At 56.9% G+C, this 21,216-nt stretch overlaps 7 protein-coding genes and 1 non-coding gene across 8 annotated transcripts in view; 5 read left to right on the forward strand and 3 right to left on the reverse strand.

Annotated features, from left to right (window-relative positions):
• Positions 1-778, forward strand: part of CHGG_08395 (uncharacterized protein) — a gene marked incomplete at both ends in the record, with an annotated part of 1,555 nt that extends 777 nt beyond the window's left edge. The window contains 2 exons of the mRNA XM_001226321.1: positions 103-510; positions 584-778. Coding sequence (XP_001226322.1) covers positions 103-510; positions 584-778 — 603 coding nt within the window. The remainder of the gene's footprint in view (positions 1-102; positions 511-583) is intronic.
• A 1,278-nt stretch (positions 779-2,056) lies between these two features.
• Positions 2,057-6,594, forward strand: CHGG_08396 (uncharacterized protein; the record flags this gene model as incomplete). Its single annotated transcript, XM_001226322.1, has 5 exons — positions 2,057-2,315; positions 2,678-3,640; positions 3,810-4,129; positions 4,401-6,309; positions 6,374-6,594. The coding sequence occupies 5 exons, from the start codon at positions 2,057-2,059 to the stop codon at positions 6,592-6,594; spliced, it is 3,672 nt and encodes a 1,223-aa protein (XP_001226323.1).
• Positions 6,595-10,094: 3,500 nt separating this feature from the next.
• On the forward strand, positions 10,095-11,109 carry CHGG_08397 (uncharacterized protein; the record flags this gene model as incomplete). Its single annotated transcript, XM_001226323.1, has 3 exons — positions 10,095-10,249; positions 10,337-10,954; positions 11,028-11,109. The coding sequence occupies 3 exons, from the start codon at positions 10,095-10,097 to the stop codon at positions 11,107-11,109; spliced, it is 855 nt and encodes a 284-aa protein (XP_001226324.1).
• Positions 11,110-12,110: 1,001 nt separating this feature from the next.
• Positions 12,111-14,471, forward strand: CHGG_08398 (uncharacterized protein; the record flags this gene model as incomplete). The annotated part of the gene is made up of 3 exons (XM_001226324.1): positions 12,111-12,241; positions 12,305-12,507; positions 12,562-14,471. 3 exons carry the CDS (start codon positions 12,111-12,113, stop codon positions 14,469-14,471), a joined length of 2,244 nt encoding a protein of 747 aa, XP_001226325.1.
• A 770-nt stretch (positions 14,472-15,241) lies between these two features.
• Positions 15,242-15,627, forward strand: CHGG_08399 (uncharacterized protein; the record flags this gene model as incomplete). Its single annotated transcript, XM_001226325.1, has 2 exons — positions 15,242-15,265; positions 15,382-15,627. 2 exons carry the CDS (start codon positions 15,242-15,244, stop codon positions 15,625-15,627), a joined length of 270 nt encoding a protein of 89 aa, XP_001226326.1.
• A 408-nt stretch (positions 15,628-16,035) lies between these two features.
• On the reverse strand, positions 16,036-16,117 carry CHGG_11414. The gene has a single exon. It is a non-coding gene; the product is annotated as a tRNA-Ser (tRNA).
• An 810-nt stretch (positions 16,118-16,927) lies between these two features.
• On the reverse strand, positions 16,928-17,780 carry CHGG_08400 (uncharacterized protein; the record flags this gene model as incomplete). The annotated part of the gene is made up of 2 exons (XM_001226326.1): positions 16,928-17,229; positions 17,330-17,780. 2 exons carry the CDS (start codon positions 17,778-17,780, stop codon positions 16,928-16,930), a joined length of 753 nt encoding a protein of 250 aa, XP_001226327.1.
• A 1,269-nt stretch (positions 17,781-19,049) lies between these two features.
• On the reverse strand, positions 19,050-20,608 carry CHGG_08401 (uncharacterized protein; the record flags this gene model as incomplete). The annotated part of the gene is made up of 2 exons (XM_001226327.1): positions 19,050-19,448; positions 19,544-20,608. 2 exons carry the CDS (start codon positions 20,606-20,608, stop codon positions 19,050-19,052), a joined length of 1,464 nt encoding a protein of 487 aa, XP_001226328.1.
• Between the last annotated feature and the right edge of the window lie 608 nt (positions 20,609-21,216).

A 21,216-nucleotide genomic window follows, 5' to 3' on the forward strand; every position in this document is an offset into this window, starting at 1 on the left:
CTAATCTCCCCCCCCCCCCCCCCCCCCACCACAGCGGCGCCGGGGCACGGCACGCACGTCGCGGGCACCGTCGGCGGCGTGACCTACGGGGTGGCCAAAAAGACCAAGCTGTTCGCGGTCAAGGTGCTCGACGCCAACGGCTCGGGCACCATCTCGTCGGTGCTGGCGGGCATCGACTTTGTGGCCTCGGACGCGGCGGCCCGCTCCGCCGCGGGGGAGTGCCCCAACGGCAGCGTCGCCAACATGAGTCTGGGCGGGGGCAAGTCGACGGCCATCAACAGCGCGGCGGCCGCGGCGGTGAGTTCGGGGGTGTTCTTTGCGGTGGCGGCGGGCAACAGTAATGATGATGCCAAGTATTATTCGCCGGCGAGCGAGCCGACTGTGTGCACGGTGGGTGCGACGGATGTGGCGGATGCGAGGGCGTACTTTTCCAACTATGGTGCCGGGGTGGATGTGTTTGCGCCCGGTGTGGATGTGCTGAGCAGCTGGATTGGGGGTGTCGATGAGACGGTGAGTTTCAATTCCCGGGTACCCTCAATGGCGGGTTGGGAGGTGGGAAACTTAGCGACTGACGCGGAAACAGAACACCATCTCGGGCACCTCGATGGCCAGCCCCCATGTTGCTGGCCTCGGCGCCTACCTGCTCGGCCTGCTCGGCCCCAAGACGCCTGCTGAGCTGTGCCAGCACCTCAAGGACACTGCCACCGTCGGTTCCATCACTGGCCTCCCTAGCGGCACCGTCAATGCCCTTGTCTACAACGGCAACGCTGAGGAATAGGCTGACTCTTGTGGTCGCTGTTGGGGATGAATCTGGCTGTGAAGGTCTGAGTGTGTGCTACTGTTGTCAGACTTCGGGGATTGGATACCCCGGTTCTCAGTTTAGTCTCTCTTGCTGTCTTTTCTTTAGACCGATGTGCGGATAAACTACCTCTACTTGCCCTCGGGTAGATCTGAATGCTATTTGTTTTGACCCCCCCCCCCCCCCCCCCCTTCAATTACTTTCACGGGAAAACAATAAATCACGAGCCCTATCACCCATCCGAATAAATTCTGAATTGGCAGTGCTGTAATGGTAACCTTGTTAAGGTGAGACCAAAAAGGTGAAGATTAAAGAATGCTGGATCAAGAATTTAAGCAACCAACCTCTTAAGTTGCTGGGAAATTTTCAAAGTCAACAAATGCTCGTTGTGGTACTTGTTTTAAAGACAAAAGCAGCGGTATTATAATGAATGGGTGTTACAAGGAAGAGAATGAAGGTGTCGTGATACTCAACTACAATGGGGAGAGAATTTGAACAACATACCGTGGGAAATATCATGGGTTCTCACAGTATATACTGTGGCAGAGGGTTTATTCGCGTTGGCAGAATGATCAGATTACATTCTCGCGGTCGCGTCAGTTCATGTCGAGTCTTTTTATGACTCTGAGCACAAGCGTGTTTGTTTCTCTTCTTTAAGGTTGTCTGGTGTGGTTCCGAGACGCGTCGTTGTAGTGTTATGAAATTATCGGGACTGTGACTACCTCAGTCAAAGACTGTAGTGGTATAAGCCCATCTGGCCCTGGTATCTCCCGTGATCTTTTTTAATTTTCATCTTGAATAGGTAGTTTTGGTTGTGATAAGTCCGAAGGTAGACGCGATCTCGCGTTCTTTTCGCGTTAGGGTTATGGGGATAGCCCCTTTTTGCTGTTACAGTGCGGGTTGTGAGTGTTGACTTGTGATAATAGCTTACCCTGCTGCCATCCCAAATGTTGACTTTCTTTGCGTCCCTTCCTGCCACTGCTTGTTTCCCACTTTCCTTTCAGCTCTCCGATTTCCCAGACTTACTTCTTCTTTTTCCCGCCTTCCCACCACTTCTTCCAACTCTCCTCTCTCGACCGCCACCACTCCTCCCACCACAAAGTTGTTGGGACCACGCCACCCTCGCTCTCTCCCTCTCTCTGTCTGCCTCTCGCTCTCTGTCGCCCTCTCTCTCTTCTGCTTGCCCTCGCTCTTTTTAGAGCCAAAAAAAAAAAAAAAAAAAAAAAAAAACACACCAAAATCCTGGAGAAGACCAGGATGAAGAAGACCTCGGGCGCAATCCCGGGGCCCGTCGACGATGAGCCGACGGCACCACCGACTCCCGCGGCTTCCGCCGCCCCCTCGACGCCCTCGGGGCTGTCAGGCCTCCACCCGGGCGATGCCCGGCACATGATTGCCGCCATCCGGCGGTCAAGCGGCCGTTCCAGCGGCAGCCAGGCAAGTCTTCCTGTTTGCGTTTGCGTTTTTGGCCTTTTGGCCTCGATGGATGTTTGTACACACCTTGGCCGTGACCTTAGTGGGTCTGGAGGGTCTTGATTTTGACGGCGGTGACCCCTGGGGGTTGTTGTGGTGCTGGTTTCAACAGTGTCTGTTCGACGCCTCATGGTACTACAAGAAGGGCGATAGGCGTGCCCATAGTTCCTGGAGTTGTGACGGCCTCAAGCCCGGGGCTCTTTGGTGGTTGATATAGCTCTTGATGGTTACGACAACCTTTGGTACTCTGGGCAACCTCTGGTGGCTGACACGAGACTTGGTTGTTGTAATCACCCTTGGCTCTGGTTATTGACGACTTGTCGTGATAGCCCTGAGGGGCCCTAGGGCGGCCTTTTGGCGTTTTAATGAACTCTCTGGTAGTGCGAAAAAAAACGCTGAAACAAGTGCTTAACGAAGAACTAGAGGGAGTTCCAGCTCCCCAAGCGCACCCTCAACCTTCCCCCCTCGCCGGCAGAAGCGAGCGCGCCCACCGAGAATCGTGGGGGCAGCACCCCTGGTCGGAATGCCGGTCAAAATGCGATGGAAAGGGGTGGGCGTGTCGGCCCAAAGAGGCAACGCCGACAACGAGGAAAGAGGAGGAGGACAACGGCCCGGCCGGTGGACCGGTGTTCCCGGAGGTGCAGCGGTTGCTGTACCGGGCAACCGACTTTTTGTCGTCCCCCGTTACGCCCTCCCGCCTGCCCGCCCAAGGGCGCCAGCACCAGGCCTCTGGTGCGCGAGACGAGACCCCGGCCGCGACCAGCAGCCCCATGCCGACCCCACCCCCCGGCTCCCACCCCCCCGCGCCCCGACCATCTGCGCCCTCCCCCGCCGCCCGCCTGCTCAAGATCGTGATCAAGGGTCACCGCGCGGGCCCCGCCGCCACTGACCGGCCCGCGGCGGCCGAGAACCAGCCTCCGCCGGGGAGGAAGACCGTGCCCTCGGGCGACGGAGAGGCAGTTGCGGCTGCTGGTGAGGAGCGGGCTGCGACAGCCCAAGGGCCGAAGAGGCCGACGAAGATCAAGGTCGTCAGCCGGCCCTGGTCGTCGCTCGCTCCTCACAGAGCCGGCAACGGCAACTCTGGTGGGGGAGACGAGGAGGTGGTGGAGGAGGCGGACAAGCCGGCCCCCTCGCACGGCGAGCCCGGCGGTGCTTCGGTCGCTGCCCGGACCGGGGCAGCAAAGGTCGGTAGGCCCCGTGGCAAGAAGGGTGCTTCCGCGTTGGCCCCCCCGCTTTTTGGTGCCCCCCAGCACCAGAACCAGACTCTTGGCCTCGGTGAGCCCGGTGCTGCCGCGGGCAACACCAACGCCCCGGCGCCAAAGCCGAAGAGAAAGCCGCGCGCCAAGAAGGACGCCCCCCCGCCCGCCGGTCCGCCGGCCACCTCCCAACCCCTCGCCGCTTCGTCAGGCCCCTGTGGCGAAGCTCCCAAGCCCCGCGGCCGGAAACCCCGCGCCAAAAAGGCCAGCGCAGCCGGCGCTGGCCCCTCGACAAGCGCCCCCGGGCAGCCCAACACTAACTGCGGCCGTGATGAGGCCAGCTTCCCCCCGCCCGCCGCCCCGAGCCGCGCCGCAGAGCAGGCCCAGGAAGCCCAAGGCCGACGAAGCCCATCTCAATGTTTTGGGCGGGCTTGTGGGCGGTGCTTTGGTGCAGCCCAACCAGGGCAACAATGGCCCCTCGCAAGGGTTGTCAGACCAGTCCAGCCTGGACCACCGCCTCGCCGACCCCGATGCCGATAACCTCCCCGGCGAACTCCCAGAGGGCCCCCACCAGGCAGACCCCGGCCCCGAGCAGCTTGATGCCGCTCCTATCGACTCCGCACTCGATGCCCCCGTCCCCTACATCCCCCTGGACCCGATTGTAAGCCTCTTCCCGACCGTCCCTGTGTGCTTCGACGTCAATTCCCTCATCGCCCGCATCTGGTACCCCTACAACTCCCAGGGCGAGATCGACCCCCATTGGGAGACCTGGCCTACCAGGCGAAACCTACCCCAGTAAGTGCCCAGCGAGCTGCAGTGGGCTCACTCTCATTGCGTTCCACTCCATGCCATCCTCTTACCCCTATCCTCCAACCCCTATCCTCCCACCCGCCCTCTCACACCCACCAAACTAACCCCCCTCCTCCTCACAGCCCACCCCCGGCACCGGCCCCTGCGACCCCTGCGACCTGCGCTTCGAGCCCGACAGCACGCTGCCCGAGGTGGTGCACGAGGACATCCAGGCGCTGGCGCGCGACGGCACTCTGTTTGCGCGCACCCTCGAGAGCGTCCACTGGGCGCACACCGCCCTCGACAGCTGCGGCTACGACTTCGACAGCGACCCGCTGCGCGCCCCGATCCCGCGTGCCGTGCGCGCCGCCCTTGCGGGGTATAGGCCGTTTGTGTTTCCGAGGACGGGGGCCAATCCGTTTATGGGGGCGGATGTGCCGAGGTTTGGGGCTGTTGCTGCCGTGCCGATGGGGGTTGTTTATGGTGGTGGTCAATGTCGGAATGGGATGGAGCGTGGGGATCCGGCGGACGCGAGTATGCTGGGGGATGGGGTGGTCTTGGGGTGGGTGCTGCCGCGGACGATTCGCTATGGGAGTGTGTTCTCCAGGATGGAGAATGTGTTGCTGATTCCGGCTGAGTGGAGGGAGGGGGTTGCGCCGCGGGATGAGGTGGGGATGGGGGTGGAGGGTGCCGAAAAGGTTCGTGGCGAGCCTGGTGCTGTTGCCGCTGCTGCTTCTCCCATCGAGGAGATGCCGCTTGAAGGACCAGCCTACATCGACCTATCCAATGATCTGGACGACGATCTTTATGGCAACAGCCAAGCTGGCGATATCGCCGAAGAGCGGCGGGAACTTGAGCCGGAGGAGGACGCTGCCATGGACTTCGATCACCTGACAGAGTCCGAAGCTGCCCCCCAACTGGCCACCGGCATCGAGCGAACTAATGATGCTGCCACTGGCATGGACGAGAGCCTTAACGAGGGAATGGGGCTTGAAGGACAAGCCTACGCTGAGCTTGGAGGTGAACCGGAGGACGATCTTTATGCCAACAACCAAGCCGGCGACATCACGCAAGACCAGCGAGCACCCTGGCCCGAGAATAGCACTGCCATGGATGTCGATGATACGATCTATCCAGGAGCCGTCCCCCAACCGGCTAACATCCCCGACCGAACTCGAGGCCCAGGAAACAATCTCGGTAACGACCAACCCGGCGATTTCACGAGAGGCCAGCAAGTCTTCGAGCGTAATGGCGACATTGCCAGGGGTGGTGGGCACCCTAGATACCCAAGAGCTGTTCCCCAACCGGCGATCGGCGGAGATGGCGGGAACAACAGATTTGGTTTCGGGGCGAGTGAACAGAGACAATTTGGCTGGAATGGCCCGGACGATAACGCGATGCTCGGCCAACCCATCGGCCTGACCCAAGCGGACATGGATGCTACCGTCCCGGGCAGACCCAACCTCGCTGCCCCTGGCTACGATCCCAATAACCTTTACCAGCAGCCTGCAGCATTGGACGACCACTCCATCATCTCGGGCGGTCAAGCCGCGGTTGTTGAGGGTCAGCCAACTGCCTTGAACCAGCATCCCGCGGCGTTTCACGACAACTACCCCGTCCCGAACTACCAAGCTATGGCCGCCGAGGGCTATCCCGCCAACTTGAACGAGCAAGCCGCCGCATCTCAATACGGCTTCTATAACTTTGACGGCGAAACAGCTCCCACCGAGGACCAGCCCGCCCCCTGGAACGAACAGCCCGTCGCACGAAATAACAACTTCCTCATCGAACACGGTCAAGCTGCTAGAATCGAGGGCCAGCCCGCCATCTCGAATGAGCATCCCGTCGTATTGGGCCATGACCACTTCGCCTTCAATGCCCGCATGCAAGCCGCCAATGCTGAGGCTCAGCCTCCCGTCTTGAACGAGCAACCGGCCGCATGGAACGACCATTTGGTCATCGAAAACGGCCAAGCTGCGGTCATCGCGCGTCCACCGTCCCCCTTACACTACAACCTCCTTGGCTTGATTGACCCAGCCGCTGCTGTCGAGGGTCGGTCGGGCCGTTTGAACAACGACTTCGTCATCTCAAACGATCAAACCGCGAACAATCATAGCCGCGGCTATGCAAGGCGATCCCGGCGGCATGAACTACGAATTTTTCGACCCGAACCGAGGCGCTGCCATCAGGAATCGGCCCGGCGTCATGAACTACGACTTCTTCGATTCGAACCAAGCCGCTACAATCCAGGGGCAGCCCGAGCTTGCTCAATTTGAACGAGCATCCTATTTGCTTTGGAAGGATATAACAGAAATACCTGGCCCAACTTTGAGCTGACTGACGCTGAGTGGGATGCGGAACTGGAAGTCTTCAGGCTAGCTTCAGGTTTCGAGGGAAATCAGGCCTCCAGGCATGCCCGGAGGGAGTAGTCCTTCCAAGAAGCGACTTCACTCCGCCACAGCTTGGTATCATCGGCCAGAATCATGAATAATGATCAAAAGAAACTGGAAACGAGAGGGAAAGGGGCGCCAAAAAGCTTGTGAACATGGCTCGGGGAGTGAGCCTTCTGAGAAGCGACTTCACCGAGGCAGGGTTTAAAGTCATCGACTAGAATTGATGGCGTTCAAAAAAGGGGAAGAAGACAAAAGGAAAGAGAGCGGCAGGCGAGTCGTCGAACGCGTGCGGGGGCGGGTAGGCCTTCTAAGTGACTTCACTCAGGCAAGGCTTGATGCCATCAGCCAGAAGAGTAGTGTTGAAAGGAAATGTAAACGGGGGAAAGAGAGTGACAAGAAGGTCCTCTATGTTGTTGGTGGATTCAAAATTGCGTTTGCTTTTCAAGGGCGGATAAAACTTCGGGCTAGTTAATGAATGATCGGTTGCCCTAGATGCTGTGCTCCAAGTTGCTCTGTTTGGTGGTCGTCTCGGCGGACACGCATGTGTCAACTTCGCTCCGGGTTGACGGCTTGGGGTTGGTTTCTCCTTGAACTGGCGAGACCCAAAAACCCGACAGGTCAGCCCCGGGCACTGCGTTGATGTTTGGCCAGGTAACCACCATTACCTCCCGCGGCTCTGTACAAAATATCACTCCATTCGGATCCACGCGGCGGAAGAAGCCTGGCGTGAGTGAAGCAGGTTTATCAACTCATCAGTTTGCCAGACGACGTTCAAGGAGTCGTTCACCTCAACAACCCGGGAACACCACCGGGGCCTCAGCACGCCCCCTTCTGCTGGGCGAGAGTCTGGCCACTTCTACGGGCCGTAGGTGATTAAAAAATTGATGAACCGCAAGACTGCTGGCCCGCCCACGGCGTTCTGCTCCCTGAAAACGGGGTTCAGGGTAGAATAGGTAAGGTAGGATTGGACGAGTCGGGCTAAGATGGGCCGTCCCAAAAGATGGCTCAACCGCGGCCTATCACTAATAGCTCATAATGAAAACAATAAGTGGCGGACTTTTGTAGAGCCGTCTTGGCGTCTAAGGATCGTCGTCGACTCGGTCAACCAACCTCGGTCCTTGTTGGAGCGACGAGGCTACCGACGAAGACGAAGATGTGCCACCCGGGAGGGGGGGAAGGGAGTTCAACTTCCAACCCGGAACCAAGAACAACCCGGAACAGAAAATATCGCTGGCTTTGTTAAGAAGCACGGTGAAGCACTCAGCGCACTCAACCACCGAAACTTCATAAAAATAAAAGGAACTGCCATCAAACCAAGCCAGTGCGTGGTTGCGTGTAAAGGTGACACTGCTGTGCTATGCCAGACTCAGCTCGACCGACGTCTGGGTTTGACAAAGACGGGTCCACCATGCCGCTGTCATACCGTGTGGAAGGAACCTAGTCAAGGGAAGTCGAAATGGAAATATCAAAGATGCCTTGCCAGCGAAAGCCATCCCCCGAGCCCATGCTTGCCCCAACCGTAACCAGTGCTAACCCACTTTCAGGGCTTAGGGTCCTTAAGATCGGCAGGCAAATGACCCAATCCGGGATGCCTCTTGCCGAGGTGTGGAAGGTGGAGCCGCACTGCGATCATTGCGAGATCTGGAGTGCGGAAAGAAGTGGTGAGTGCCGAAGCCAAGCCTTTCCGTCATTCTCCTTCCTCCTCGAGTTGAAGCGGTCAAATCACAAAAACGGGATGGCTCGTTGTTCGTGGTCCGAAAGTCAGTCACGACTTGGTGCGCCTGCCGCGAGAGTTAAGCCCAGTTCGGGGATTTTGGGACATTCCCCAAGCCCCTCCAGTTTCCTCGGCCCCTCCAGAAAACCTCCGACTTAACACCAATAGCCACGACCAACACCATTGAAATCATGGAAAATGGAAAAGATGCGTGACCGCCCAACGCCACAACCACACCGACAACAACTGTCAAGACACGTCGCACTGCGACCCGAGACAATCTCAACTGCCGACAGCCGGGCTCCCGAAGAGGGTCGCACAAACATTTTTCAAGGGCGAGCCGAGATTCTGCGATCAAGCAGGAGCAGCAAACAACAAGCGCCGGCTGTGTTGGCGCTGGCCATGCATTCCTTTTTTGACCACCGAATTTGCATGAGAGAGCAACTCTAAGCCACCATTGGATGTTGCAACGGTTCCTTGACCCCTGCCAAGCCTTGTTTGAGAGCCGAGAACAATGCGGGTCAGGGGTTCGAGAGGTTCGAGAGGTTCGAGAGTGCGGGAACTTCGGGCTTGCTTTCCTTCCAACAATGGACGAACACGTCTGGCTCATCCGCGCCGACGAAAATGGGCAGCTAACCAGTCAGGCGGCTGTTCCCAAGGCAAGCGCCAAAAAAGCACCTTTTCGGTCGGGTCTCGCCTCTCGACTGGGCAATGGAAAACGCCACCTCACGCTTTCGGGTTCGGCACCTTTTGCTTGCCAAGAAACCAGGGACACTCGATTCGTGTTTCACGTTTGACAGCCACACAGTCCAGAACAACACCCAACCGTGATCATCGCCATTTGTCATTTTCACACAAGTGTGTAGGGTACTTCGTAGGGTATGGGCCGAAACGGGCGACTGGCAAACCCCGACAAAAGAGGCATCCAACACCCTTTTGACGGATCTGATGTCGAGTTGGGCTCCCACATCTCATCCATCTAATCTACGCCCCGCCTCCCCGGATGATGATCAGATGAAGCACCGCTTCCGGATGAAGTGCTGGCACTGATCCTGATCGCCATCCCGCGCGGTAACCTTAAGGGCCAAGGGTGTCTGGGCAGTGCAAACTTTTCCTTGGAGCTCTCTCATCCGCCCAGCTAGCTGTTTGTTGGGCAGAAGCGACTTGTTTGGGCGGTTCCCCCGGCGCCACCCGGCATGCCCCTGGGAACCGTCCGCCGCGCCCGATTAGAATGGGAGGGGTGCGGTCTCTTGTGCTTGGTTGTTTCATGCAAGCTGTGGAAGGATACCTCCAATCAGAGCCACCCATCGGCTTCTCTCAGACCCCAGCTCTGATCGCTGCCGTCGAGACCCATGTGGAATTGAGCCCACCCTGGCCTGGTGTGGCAGCCAATTTAGACGGCATATATCTGCTTGAGATCCGCATCTTGTTTTCCTATCTCCAGGAATTTCTTCCCACCCGCTGCGTTCGCTTGAACCATTACATTCTCTACCAAGCCCAGGTCTTGCTTGCTTTTAGTCATTCCTTCTTTTTTGGTCTTACTTTTGCCAGACCGCTTTCGTTCTCTTCTGATAAGACCCTGTGGGCTCACATTCCTTTTGAAACGCTGGAAGCCGTTCACCGTCCTTCACTTACAAAGCCGCGGCTTGCTTGCACGCCTTGATTTAAACCAACATCTTGAGCAACGAGCACCCACCACCCGGACGACAAGACACCATTCAGCCGCAACGATGCGTAGCACGCTTCTCTTGCTCTCCCTCCTCACCTCGCTGGTATCTGCCACGCCAGCCCCCGTCTACCCGGGCTTTAAGACTCTCTGGTCAGAGGCCTTCGAAGGCAACGCCGGTGACACCCCGAACCGAAGCAGATGGAACCTCATCACCGAGTATGCACCCCACTTTTACTATTTTACCCTTCTTTTACACCTCCAGCTCTCCTTGGTAGGTGTGATAATAGCCTAACTCCATCCCAGCGTCCGCACAAACGGCGAAATCCAAACTTACTCCACATCGAACCGTAACCTCCAAATCTCCGGCGGCGGGACCGTCCAGCTTGTCCCGCTCAAGTCGAAATCAGGGAAATGGACGTCGGCACGCATCGAAACCAAGGCGACGTTCACGCCGGCGCGCGGCAAGCTGACCATGTTCGAGGCCGCCATCCGCTTCGGCGACAACCCGGCCTCACTCCGCCAGGGCCTCTGGCCCGCCTTTTGGATGCTCGGCGACGCCGTCCACCACGGCACCGAATGGCCCCTGTGCGGCGAGCTCGACATCATGGAGACGGTCAACGGCCTGCCCACCGCCCACGGCACCACCCACTGCGGCGTCGGCGAGAAGGGCGGGCCCTGCAACGAGCCCATTGGTCGGGGCGGATCGGTTGCCCTGCCCGATAACGGCTGGCATACCTGGACCCTGCAGGTCGATCGCACGAATGCGGAGGGCGGCTGGAAGGGCGAGGTCATCCGGTGGCTGATTGATGGGAAGGTGTTCCATCAGGTGAGCGGCGCGGATCTGGGGGATGAGGGCATCTGGGCTACGCTGGCGCACTCGCCCATGTTTATGATCCTGAATGTGGCTGTGGGTGGGAGCTGGTAAGTTTCGGCTGCTTTCCTACATATCATGGATGTTCTGGTGAGGAAAAGGTTTGCTGACGGATGACTGCAGGCCTGGTGACCCGAACGCCGCGACTGCTGGCAGCTATGGCAGCATGATGGAGGTCGAGTACGTTGCTGTGTACTCGTCCTAATCTCTTGTCGTCCGTGTTGTTTTTGGATAAAAATTGGTTTTCTTTTTGGAGCGATGATACCGAAAGCGCCGGAGCTGGAAGGGCATGGGATCGATATGCACTCGGGGGTGTTGTGTCCCTGGCATATCACGGGGTTCCCGGGTTGAATTGGCTTCTTTTGGGGAGATATCATGATACCTCTGCTGTTTTCAGTCAGCAAATTCCGTTCGGCGGGTTGGCTAGAGCCATGGCCCCAACATCTTTACATTCTAGGATGTACATATTATTCGCCTTTGCTTGGGTATATGCGGCGACTTGGCTTGCCAAATTACATCCTGTTCACCACATTTTTTTACATACACTGCCTCGTGCCTTCCTCTCCTCTCTCTGTTTGAAGAGTGCGTCTTCGGGCGCGGGGGCTGCTTTCTGGATCTTCAGTCCCCAACGAAGGGGAAAAGTGAAGCACCCGTGTCGTGCACGGGTATTCGTTCCGGTTGTTCCGACAGCGACCAACAAAACTTTTGTCGAACCAGAAAACTTCTGTCCATACGCTGAAAACTTATGCGTCCCGAAAACTTCTGGACGAAAACTTTTGTACCCCTGAACCGCGCATCGAATCAGAACACAAAACCCGCAGACGCCTCTTGGACAAAAGTTTCCGCCGAGGTCTTTACCGACGTGAACCCAGCTGGGCTTGCTTCCATGAATTCGGGGTCTGGTGCTAATCATTGGCCTCGCCACACAAAATAACGGTACGAGGCTGTGCGTGCTGTACGACAACAGGGCCCCGTTGGGCCGCGCACTTTTTGTATTCCTGCGCCTGCTCCTGTTTTGCCTTGTTTCGAGCATCCTGTAGCGTGCAAAAGTTGTAAAATACCCGCTTATTATTTCCCCGCGCTGCGTCCAGCTCTTTGAGTTGTCAACTCTTACTCTTTTCCCTCCCAGGACTCCGCACTTGAAATCTCACATCAGCAAACCAAACCTTGAACCAACCACTGCGGCTGCAAATACATATAATCAACATGCCAAGCAGCCATCCGGCGCCGAGCGCTATAGAATGGGAGGCTCGAAAACCTCAGATTGAGAAGTTGTATCAGTCTGTGAAACTTAGCGAGCTCAAGGAGGAGATGGAGCGCATTGGGCTTTTCGCCACGTGGGTCTTAGTTATGCTGATCTCATAAGATTCACTCTTTCCCTAACACCAATGCTCCAACAGAGAGGCCATGTACAAGAAAAGGTTCCGTGACTGGGGATGGCGCAAGAACATAACGCACGAGCTTGCTGTCGAGGCCGCCAGAAAAAGGGCTCGGTGCGAAGAGGACGGACGCCCAGCTTCTATTGTACTCATAAACGGCAAAGAGGTTCCGGGTAGTAGGATCGAACGTCACGTCAAGAGACACAAGGCCGACTTGCGCAAACGTAAGTATCCTTGTTCTACATGAATACCTCTCTCCGTAAACTGTTGGCACATAGGCGAGGCGGATAAGGCGTCAGCACAAGCCAAGAGCAGCCTGGAGACCTCGAGCGTCGTCGTGAAGACGCCAGTCAATCACCCGACCTCCCCAACGGAAATGGCCGTCACCCAGACACCGGAATATCAGAGGATCCACTCCCATAAACCGGCACAAGAACTAGCCGTCTCCGTCGCGCCGTTCCCTCTGGGTGGTGCCGAAGGTGCCGACCTGGAACTGCCCTGGGAAAACTTCTACTACCCTCTCCCCAACGAGCCAAGCCAGTTGACTTCATCCGACTGTAACTTCGCTGGTTACGGCATTTTACCCCCGAACGCCAACAGCTACAACAATATGTCCAGTCAAAGGAACCTGGTATCCTTAATTCCCCCGCAGAATCTGCCTAAAACTCGCCAGCCGATCCATCAAGCGGCACAGGAGGGTCACATCAAAACTGTCAAGCTTCTCCTGAAAGCCAGGCTGAGTTGCGCAGACCTCGAGGGCGAAAATGGCGAGACGCCTCTCTTTCTTGCAGTAGAACACGGGCACACCGAAATCGCTAAGACACTCCTTGCTGCCGGCGCCAATCCTAACGCAGCGGACCGGAAAACCCGGAGGTCCTGCATTCACCAAGCCGCTCAAGGGGGCCACGCCGAATGTGTCCGCCTCCTCCTCACTCACGGTGCCACGGTTGATGAATCGGATACTCGAGGCTGGACGGCCTTGCTCCTCGCTTCACATAAGGGATGTGCCGAAACGGTCAATGAGCTGCTTCACGCTGGTGCCAACCCCCACGCCTGTCTCCGGATTGGCCAGAAGCGCGCCATTCACCTAGCGGCCCAAGGCGGCCATCTCGAATGTGTCCGTCTTCTCCTCTCCGTAGACGCCAGGACGGACGAGCCGGACTGTGGCGGTCCAACACCCTTCCTACTCGCCTGCGCCGGAGGGTGCGTTGACGTCGCCAGGCTCATCCTGTCTGAAAGGCGGGAGGCTACTGACGTCAACGCCGGCGGCTATCTATCTGGGAGTCAGCCCTGGAAGCCCCTCCACGTGGCCGCCTATTGGGGCCACCTCCTAACCGTCCAATTCCTCATCGACGCCGGAGCATCTCTGGATTTGCCGGCCGAGGGAGGTGCCACGGCTCTCTGGTTAGCCTGTTGTCACGGTCATCTGGAGGTCTCCGAATGGCTGGTAAAGAAGGGCGCCGACGTCAACCACGCCCTGCCAGCCAGCCAACGGCGGCCAATCCACCAAGCCGCGGAGAACGGGCACCTAGAGCTTGTACAATTTCTACATGGCCGAGGAGCTTATCTTAATAGTGGTGATGCCAAAGGAGTCACGCCATTATGGCTAGCCAGCCAACAAGGCCATGCCCGGATCGTTGAGTTCCTCCTGGAGCACAACGCGAACCCCGACGCACGAACCATCGATACTTTCCATTACCCTATACACGAGGCAGCCCATAAGGGACACACCGACACGGTGGCCGCTCTTGTCCGGCACAAGGCCCGCGTCAACGTAGTCGAGCGCGGCGGATGGTCACCGCTCATACTCGCGACCCAACAGGGCCACGGTGAGATCGTCCGACTCCTCATCGACAACGGTGCTGATGTCAATCTCGGAAATCAGCAAGGCGCCACGGCTTTGTGGGTCGCCGCGCAACAGGGGCACACTGAGATTGCCATAATGCTGCTTGACAAACTAGCACAGCCCACCGTCAGCTTGTCCGGGAGGCAACCCATCCACCAGGCTGCGCAGAACGGCCACCTTAAAATGGTGCAACTGCTGGTGGACTGGGGTTCCAATATTGACTGCCAAATCCCCCACCGTGGAGCGTTGAAAATCACGCCCCTGTGGCTTGCGTCGCATTGTGGGCACGATGCCATCGTCGAGTTCTTGTTGGAGAAGGGCGCCTCCCCAGTCATTGGGTGATAACCTCGGGTCACTGACGGTGACGACGGTCCAAACCGAAGGTTATATTCTGACTTTGCGTGTTTCTTTGGCAATCCAGAGACCAAAGCTTAACAGAGAAACCAGAATGCATCTCTTTTTTCCCCACTTGTTTTGCTGGCCAAAAGCTCACAAGCTTGAAGGATGTGGAGGAAGCCCTGTAGTTACATTTAATATAAGAGTTAAGGTGCCTGCCTACCTAGTAGGCTAATGAATTTACGAACACCTTGTTTTGCTTGCATTGCCAACTTTGTAGCCGCCCAACCCCAAACAAACGCCATACCGAAACTCGCCAGCCACTGACAAAAACCGCCAGTGCCCCCCTATAATCGTTCAGATACACATGCCACCAGATGTACGCGCGCTGTCAATAGCCACGCAGTTCCGACACTTACCGAAGACTTTTGCGGTCCAACAAAAGTTTCTGAATCCCTGTCTTTGCAACGAAACGTTTTGCACAAGCCAGCACAACAGAAAAGATAAAAGGAGCTGAGACAGCGCAGTACGACGAGGAGGTATCAGTAGGAAGCATGCCCAGATTCCACAACCACCTAACTTTCTTGTATAAAGAAGCCTCACCCCACGGCATACCAGTTCAGCTTCTTGTTCGTCCCGAATCTCACATCAAGACCCCACAATCCAACAAACCCCGTCGACCTATCCTGCAGGCCACTCAAACTCCCAGGGCTCCGGATCTGATCCACATTTGAACCCGTGATTTCCTCTCTCTGCCTCTTCCTTAAGCCACCATCATGCAGACTTCATCCAACGAAGAGGTAAGCCGATGAACGCTCCACCAGGTGTTTACCACGGCCACGAAACGCTCAGTTTCAGCTCACTGTTCTTCCCGTACTGTATGTGCTAACTCAAAGCCCATCGTCTACAAACCCAGGCCAAGTCCAACACGAGCAATACGAGCAAAACGAGCAACAATAAAAGCCAGAGCGACCCCAACAAGCCCTCGCCTGCCCTGGTCCGCTGGTTCGCCGAGAAACCGGGTGAACAGCCCTTCTCTGGTCTTGCGGGTGTTACCATTGTCAAGGGCAATCCTAGCCATGGAGAAGAAGCCGCGTCGCCGCTGGGCGTGGAACTTGAGTCTGAATTGAGCTGTGATTTAGATGATAAAAAGTGCGAGTAGGTTGCTGGCGGGAGACGCTGCGGTGGTTTGGGTGTGGGATGTGGATATGCCTGAGTTGTATAAGTAGAGGGTGTGGAGTTGAGAACTGACTTTGATGGGAACCCCTGGCCCCATTTTGTGTATGATACAAGCAGCAAGAAGATTCCTCCAGGATTAATACGAAAGAGAGGGTTTGTCACTATACCAAATGGTCGCGGTAATCTAAAATGTGGAATCGGAAAACAATGCCGTCGACTCGACTTGTCACGCAGCCACCCTAGCCAGCTTGCTCCCAAGTCTTTTTTACCCCTTGATGTAGTTGATTTCGGTCCCTTTACTTTGGCTACCAAATCCCGAGTACACCTAGAAGATGAAATCAACAAAAAAGGACCATCGGATATGAGGATCATTGGTAAAAGCAAAAGTAATCGACGTGGGCCTGATTCGAACAGACGCTCCCGAAGGAACAAGATTTCTAGTCTTGCGCGTTAGACCACTCCGCCACCACGCCATGCTTGTGGGTCGACGGAAAGAGGATCTTTGAACCACTCAGGGGTAGCCCCTGAGCGTGACGGCGAACAGGAGTGACCGTGCCCGCTGCGCGCGGGCACGCCAAAGGAGCCTGGAGGAACTTGCCGGCTGCAGGTAGGCCCCATAGCGGAGTCAACGATGTAATTGTCTTTTTTTCCATTTCATGATGGTTATTGACAAATGCTGGGAAAGTAAGGAAAGGTGGTTTCTCCAGTCAGACTAGCGTCTAATCGTCCAGTCGCGCCCTCTTTTTTCCCGCTGTAGACCTCTTGCTTCTGATTGGCTCGGGGGAGGTTTGCTTTTTTCTCTTTTTTGTTGGGGTGGTGTCAACCGGAGCGAGTTGATCTTCCAACAATTGCTCTGTGTCTGAACCGTCGTCGGTGTGACCGGTATCTTCTTTGTGGTTAGCCTAGTTAGGGAGCTGGAAGGAAGTCATACCTGAGCTTGAAATTGTAAGCACTGGCTCGACGTGGGTTGTGGTCGAGTTCGGCGGTGCTTCAAGGGTGGCCGGTGGCTCGGTTGCCTCATGATCCGGATGCTTCTGGGGCTGTGCTGGGTTTTTTTCTTTATTTGCCAATGAGTTTTGGCCGCCAACGGGCGAGGAGAATGGGTTCCAGTTCGTAATTTCTTGCGGACCGGTTGAGCGTGGTGTTGTAGGTATTGTGCTAGGTCGTAAGGGTGTCGTGTTGTGAGCGGTTAAGCTGCTTTGTCGAATAGACCCCCAGTCGTCTGGGAGAATGACTGGGATGCGAACGCTTGTGTCGATGAGTTGAGGGCCTTGGATGAGGTTTCAATCGAGAACTCCTAGGAGGCGACCGTTGCATGCGATCCAGGATCCTCTTGGAAATGGGTTGACAGCTGTTCGCATCCAGCCGGCTAACGACTTCCACGGTTGTTGTTCAACGGGAAAGATGAGGAGGACGTGGCAGACGTGGATACCTTTGTGAGGGGGGTGGTCGTTCTCCGGCTGCAAATACGAGGCCAGCTTGACAAACACTGCAGCCTTGGTGAGTGGTTCTGGCCAGGCTGTGTCCACGAGATGGAATGTATCCAGATCGACGGGGCCGGTAAGGGACACACGTGCTGATGTGCCTGGCCAGGGGACCGTTTCATCGGGGTTAGCGAGTCGCCGGGGGATAATCCTTGGATGCGTCAGCATCCATTGCGAGTCATAGTGATGGCATGGTTAAACCACTATCACGCGGCATTGCGAGGGTAACCTTCACGGATTGGGGATCGTCTGTCTCCCATCCGTTGACTGCTACGCCTTCGAAGGCAAGTTTGTTCGGGAAAAGTCGGGCGGCTATGGTGAACCATTTTTTCTCCCAATCCTCTTCCAGTGTTGTTGCTTTCGGTTCTGTGTTAAACATGGAGAGTATCACTGGCAGCCCCGAGCTCTCTTCATCTTCGGTGCTAAGGGGCCGTGGATAGAGGTCGTGGATGAAGGTGGGTTGGATGAATGGGAGGAAGGTCCCGGCTTTGAAGTTTCCCGCGCTTGTGTAGCGGGAGCCGGTTGGCAGGATCTCGCATTGGGCCAAGTCGGAGTGGTAGGTGACGATGAGGTCTCCGCCAGTCGCGCCTTGGTCTCGCTTGTTTGGTAGTGGGGGTATTGGGTAAACGACAGAGGCGGAAGAAGAAGCCATCTTGACTGCAATGGAATGATAAACAGTATCAGGAGATGATTGTAGCTTAGGTCAGAAAATCGGGATGGAAAGGACGTATTGAGTTCCTTGGATTGGGAAAATGGAGCACCGCGGTGTAAAAAGGTGGCCTCTAGCACCGGTTTGACCTCATCGCCGATGTATGACACCGCATTCTTGAGTCTCCAGTAAGCTACATCGTCATCTAGGGGCTTCATTAATCAGATCCCGTAAAGATTAACCTCTGTGGCGTAATCTCACAGAGCTGATAGGTTCCGTGTATTTTGTGCGTCAAAGAAGCAATTTGCTTCGCTACCCTTCGTCACGTAGACGACCATCGAGCCGTAGGCCTTGCTTGCATCCTTCCTGCTGAGCCAGGCAATCTTGGCAATGTTGACGTTGTTCTCTGTAGTCGTGGTTCCAGGAATGGGACGTCATGGCCGAATCAGTGCAGGCCACTGAAGCAGCTGACGAAGAAGCAGCTGACGAAAAAGCGGTTGCGTCGCTCTAGTAGTAATAGTCAACCCATAATAGGTGTCGACCCTGAACACCTCATTTTCGCCACTTTTTGACAGAAATTTGATTTCTTGGTTCGTGATTGTCGAGGATTGCGCGACGGAGGCACGCAAAGGCACGAGCGAAGCAGCGAGTCACAGGGGCCCTGATGCCAAAGTGCGGGTAAGCGGCTTTTTTGCGGCGGTTTTATTGGCCAGAACAAAGCAACAACGGTCCGTGCACCTCTACCGCCAAGACCAACTGCGAGATGCCAATTCGACGAAGCAAAATGCAAATGACGCCAGACTTCGAGATGCTATCGAGAGAAGTCGAAAAGGAGAAAAAAGCCAAAATTCTACAGTGAGAAGTCGACAGTACAGGTTAAAAACGACACCGTTTTTTAGTGGAAAAAAACTGGAAAAAAAACTGGAGAAAAGAAACTTTTGCGGGAAAAACTGGTCCGTTCCGTGCTTAGAGCATGCCATGGCATTTCCGACCTAAGGAACCTTTCGGAAGTACTCGTTCCTCGTAGGTTCCTCCAGGTACTCGTTCCTCGTACGTTCCTCCAGGCAAACCGGTCGGGTTTCGTGCTCTGATACTTCGATACTTGGAGAATATTTAACACAGCTCAGAGCTGGCCAACCTTGACATTCGCTCTTTGCGGAGAGCACCAGGCAAGTCCAACGCTTAACTGGGTTTCGTAACACGCTTCCAGACAGAACACTTTCATATATCCCCCGTTCCAAACCTCACCTCCACACCCCATCTGTCAATACTTCAAGGCCCAGCCGCCACCCTCCCCCGAATAACGTCCGCCGCCTTCTCTGCAACCGCATACACCGTCGCTTGCAGCGCCGACCCCACAATCAGCGGCATCACGCTCGCATCCACCACCCTCAGCCCGCTCACCCCATACACCCTCAACTCCGCATCCACACACCCGCCCAACCCCTCCGGTATCATCGCGCACGTCCCGCACGGATGCGCCAGCGACGGCCAAAACACCCCGCGATCCGCCCGCAACCTATCCAGCAACTCCTCATCCGTCTGCTCCCCGCCCTCCCCAACCCCAGGAACAATCTCCACCGGCCCCAGCCGCGCCATCGCCCCAGCACCCCCCCAAAACCGCCGCGCATGCCTCACAATCCCCACCACATTCGCCGCATCCACCGGGTTCTGCAGCGTGTGGTACTGCACCACCCGGCAACCCCCCACCCCCACCCCCACCTACCTGTAAAGTAACAGTCCCCCTCGAAAGCGGCTTCAGCAACGGCAGCGGCGCGGCGCCGTTCCCGCGCAGCGGGTGGGCAGGTGATGGCGGAGTGGGGGTTCGGTGAAGGCGCGGGCGAGGAGGGCGCGCTGGGCGAGGAAGCCTTGGAGAGGGCAGGGGAAGGTGCGGTAGAGAAGGGGGGAGGTGGGCGGTGGCGTTTTGGGGTGAGGAGGGCGGTTGCGAGGGTGGTGGCTTTTGAGGGGGGGTTGGTGGTGGTGGTGTTGGTGTGTAGGGAGGGAAGAGAGTAGTAGGCGATGGTGTTGCCGTTGGCGGTGGAGATGGGGCCGGTCTTGTGGGCGAGGTATTCGGCCCAGGCGGTGGCGTTGTAGGTCGCGTTGGTGGTGATGGTATCGGGGTTGGGGAAGGCTTGGTTGGCGAGGGAGAAGAGGAGGAGGGTGGTGGGGTGGTCTTGTAGGTTTGCGCCGACGGAGGGTAGGTCCTTTTTGACCTTTACCCCGGCTGCTGCTAGCACGGAAGCGGGACCGATGCCGCTGGCTTGGAGGAGCTGGGGGGTTTGAATAGCGCCCGCTGCTAGGATGACTTCTTTCCTGGCATAGACGCTCCGGGTGGTGTTGTCTGAACGTGAGACAATGCGCACGCCCTTGGCTTTCAGAGCCTTGCCGGGGTGGAATAGGATTTCCGTGGCAGTCTGGCCGGTAACGAGGCGTAGGTTAGGCCGGGTAGCGTTGACTGGGTCGTAGTACGCCGACCGCGCGGTAGAGCGTGTCATGGTGCGCGCGTCGACGCTCAACGGCGACCAGAAGGCACCCGGTCCATCCCCAGCATTGGCGCCAGGCGGTAGTTCAAGTCCAGGCTGTTCTCTGAGCGCATCCCAGAAAACCGCCACATCGGGATATTGAAAGTCAGAGATGTGGGTGCGTAGTGGCCCGTCCCCATACACACTCGGGTCCCACGTAATGTTCCATCGCCTCGCAACCTCCGGCGACGGTGGTGTGAAGGTGGTGCTCTTCCGGAAATATGGCAGCAAACCGTCCCAGCCCCAGCCCGGGTTTCCCAGTTCCTCCCAGGCATCATAATCAGCCCTGCTGCCGCGCGAGTACCCCATGTCGTTGACGACCGAGCCGCCACCCACGACGGCGGCAACCGCCACGAGGGACGAGGTGTTATTTTAACTCGGGGTTGGGAGCCGACTCGGGGCGGACTCATGACGCTCGTGTCCAGCCCGTGAGCGTACCAAGGCACAATGGCCTTCGGGTTTGTCATCAAAATAACCCCGTTCGATAACTAGCACGGTTGGCTGCGTCAAGGTCAGCGGAGGGCCAAAGAGGTGCGGAGGAAGGGACGCGGGTCCCACGCAACATACTCCTTTTGTCCTCAGTCAGCCGGGTTGGCAACCACCAATCCCCGAAAACCCCGCCTCCCACGACGACATAATCATAAACGCTTCCCATCAAGGCCGTGATGTTTCGATCCCTCCACGACAAGAAGGGCCGAGTGCCAGGCAACAGGCGAGAGCAGCAACTTGGCGTTTGGTTCTGGTCATGGTTGTGAAGCGCTGTAAGCCGCAAGTCTGCACTACACTAAAGCCGAGAGTGTAGGAAGGCGAAAAGCATGCTCCGGCTACTCGGGGAGCCTTATATGCCTGGTGCCTGCCAGCAACATTCCGGGCTATTCCTAGGTAGTCAAGCCATCATACTCTAATCACCACGTTCT

The sequence above is a fragment of the Chaetomium globosum genome, genomic scaffold, assembly GCF_000143365.1.
Source record: "Chaetomium globosum CBS 148.51 scaffold_6 genomic scaffold, whole genome shotgun sequence".
NCBI classification, from domain to species: Eukaryota; Fungi; Ascomycota; class Sordariomycetes; order Sordariales; family Chaetomiaceae; genus Chaetomium; species Chaetomium globosum.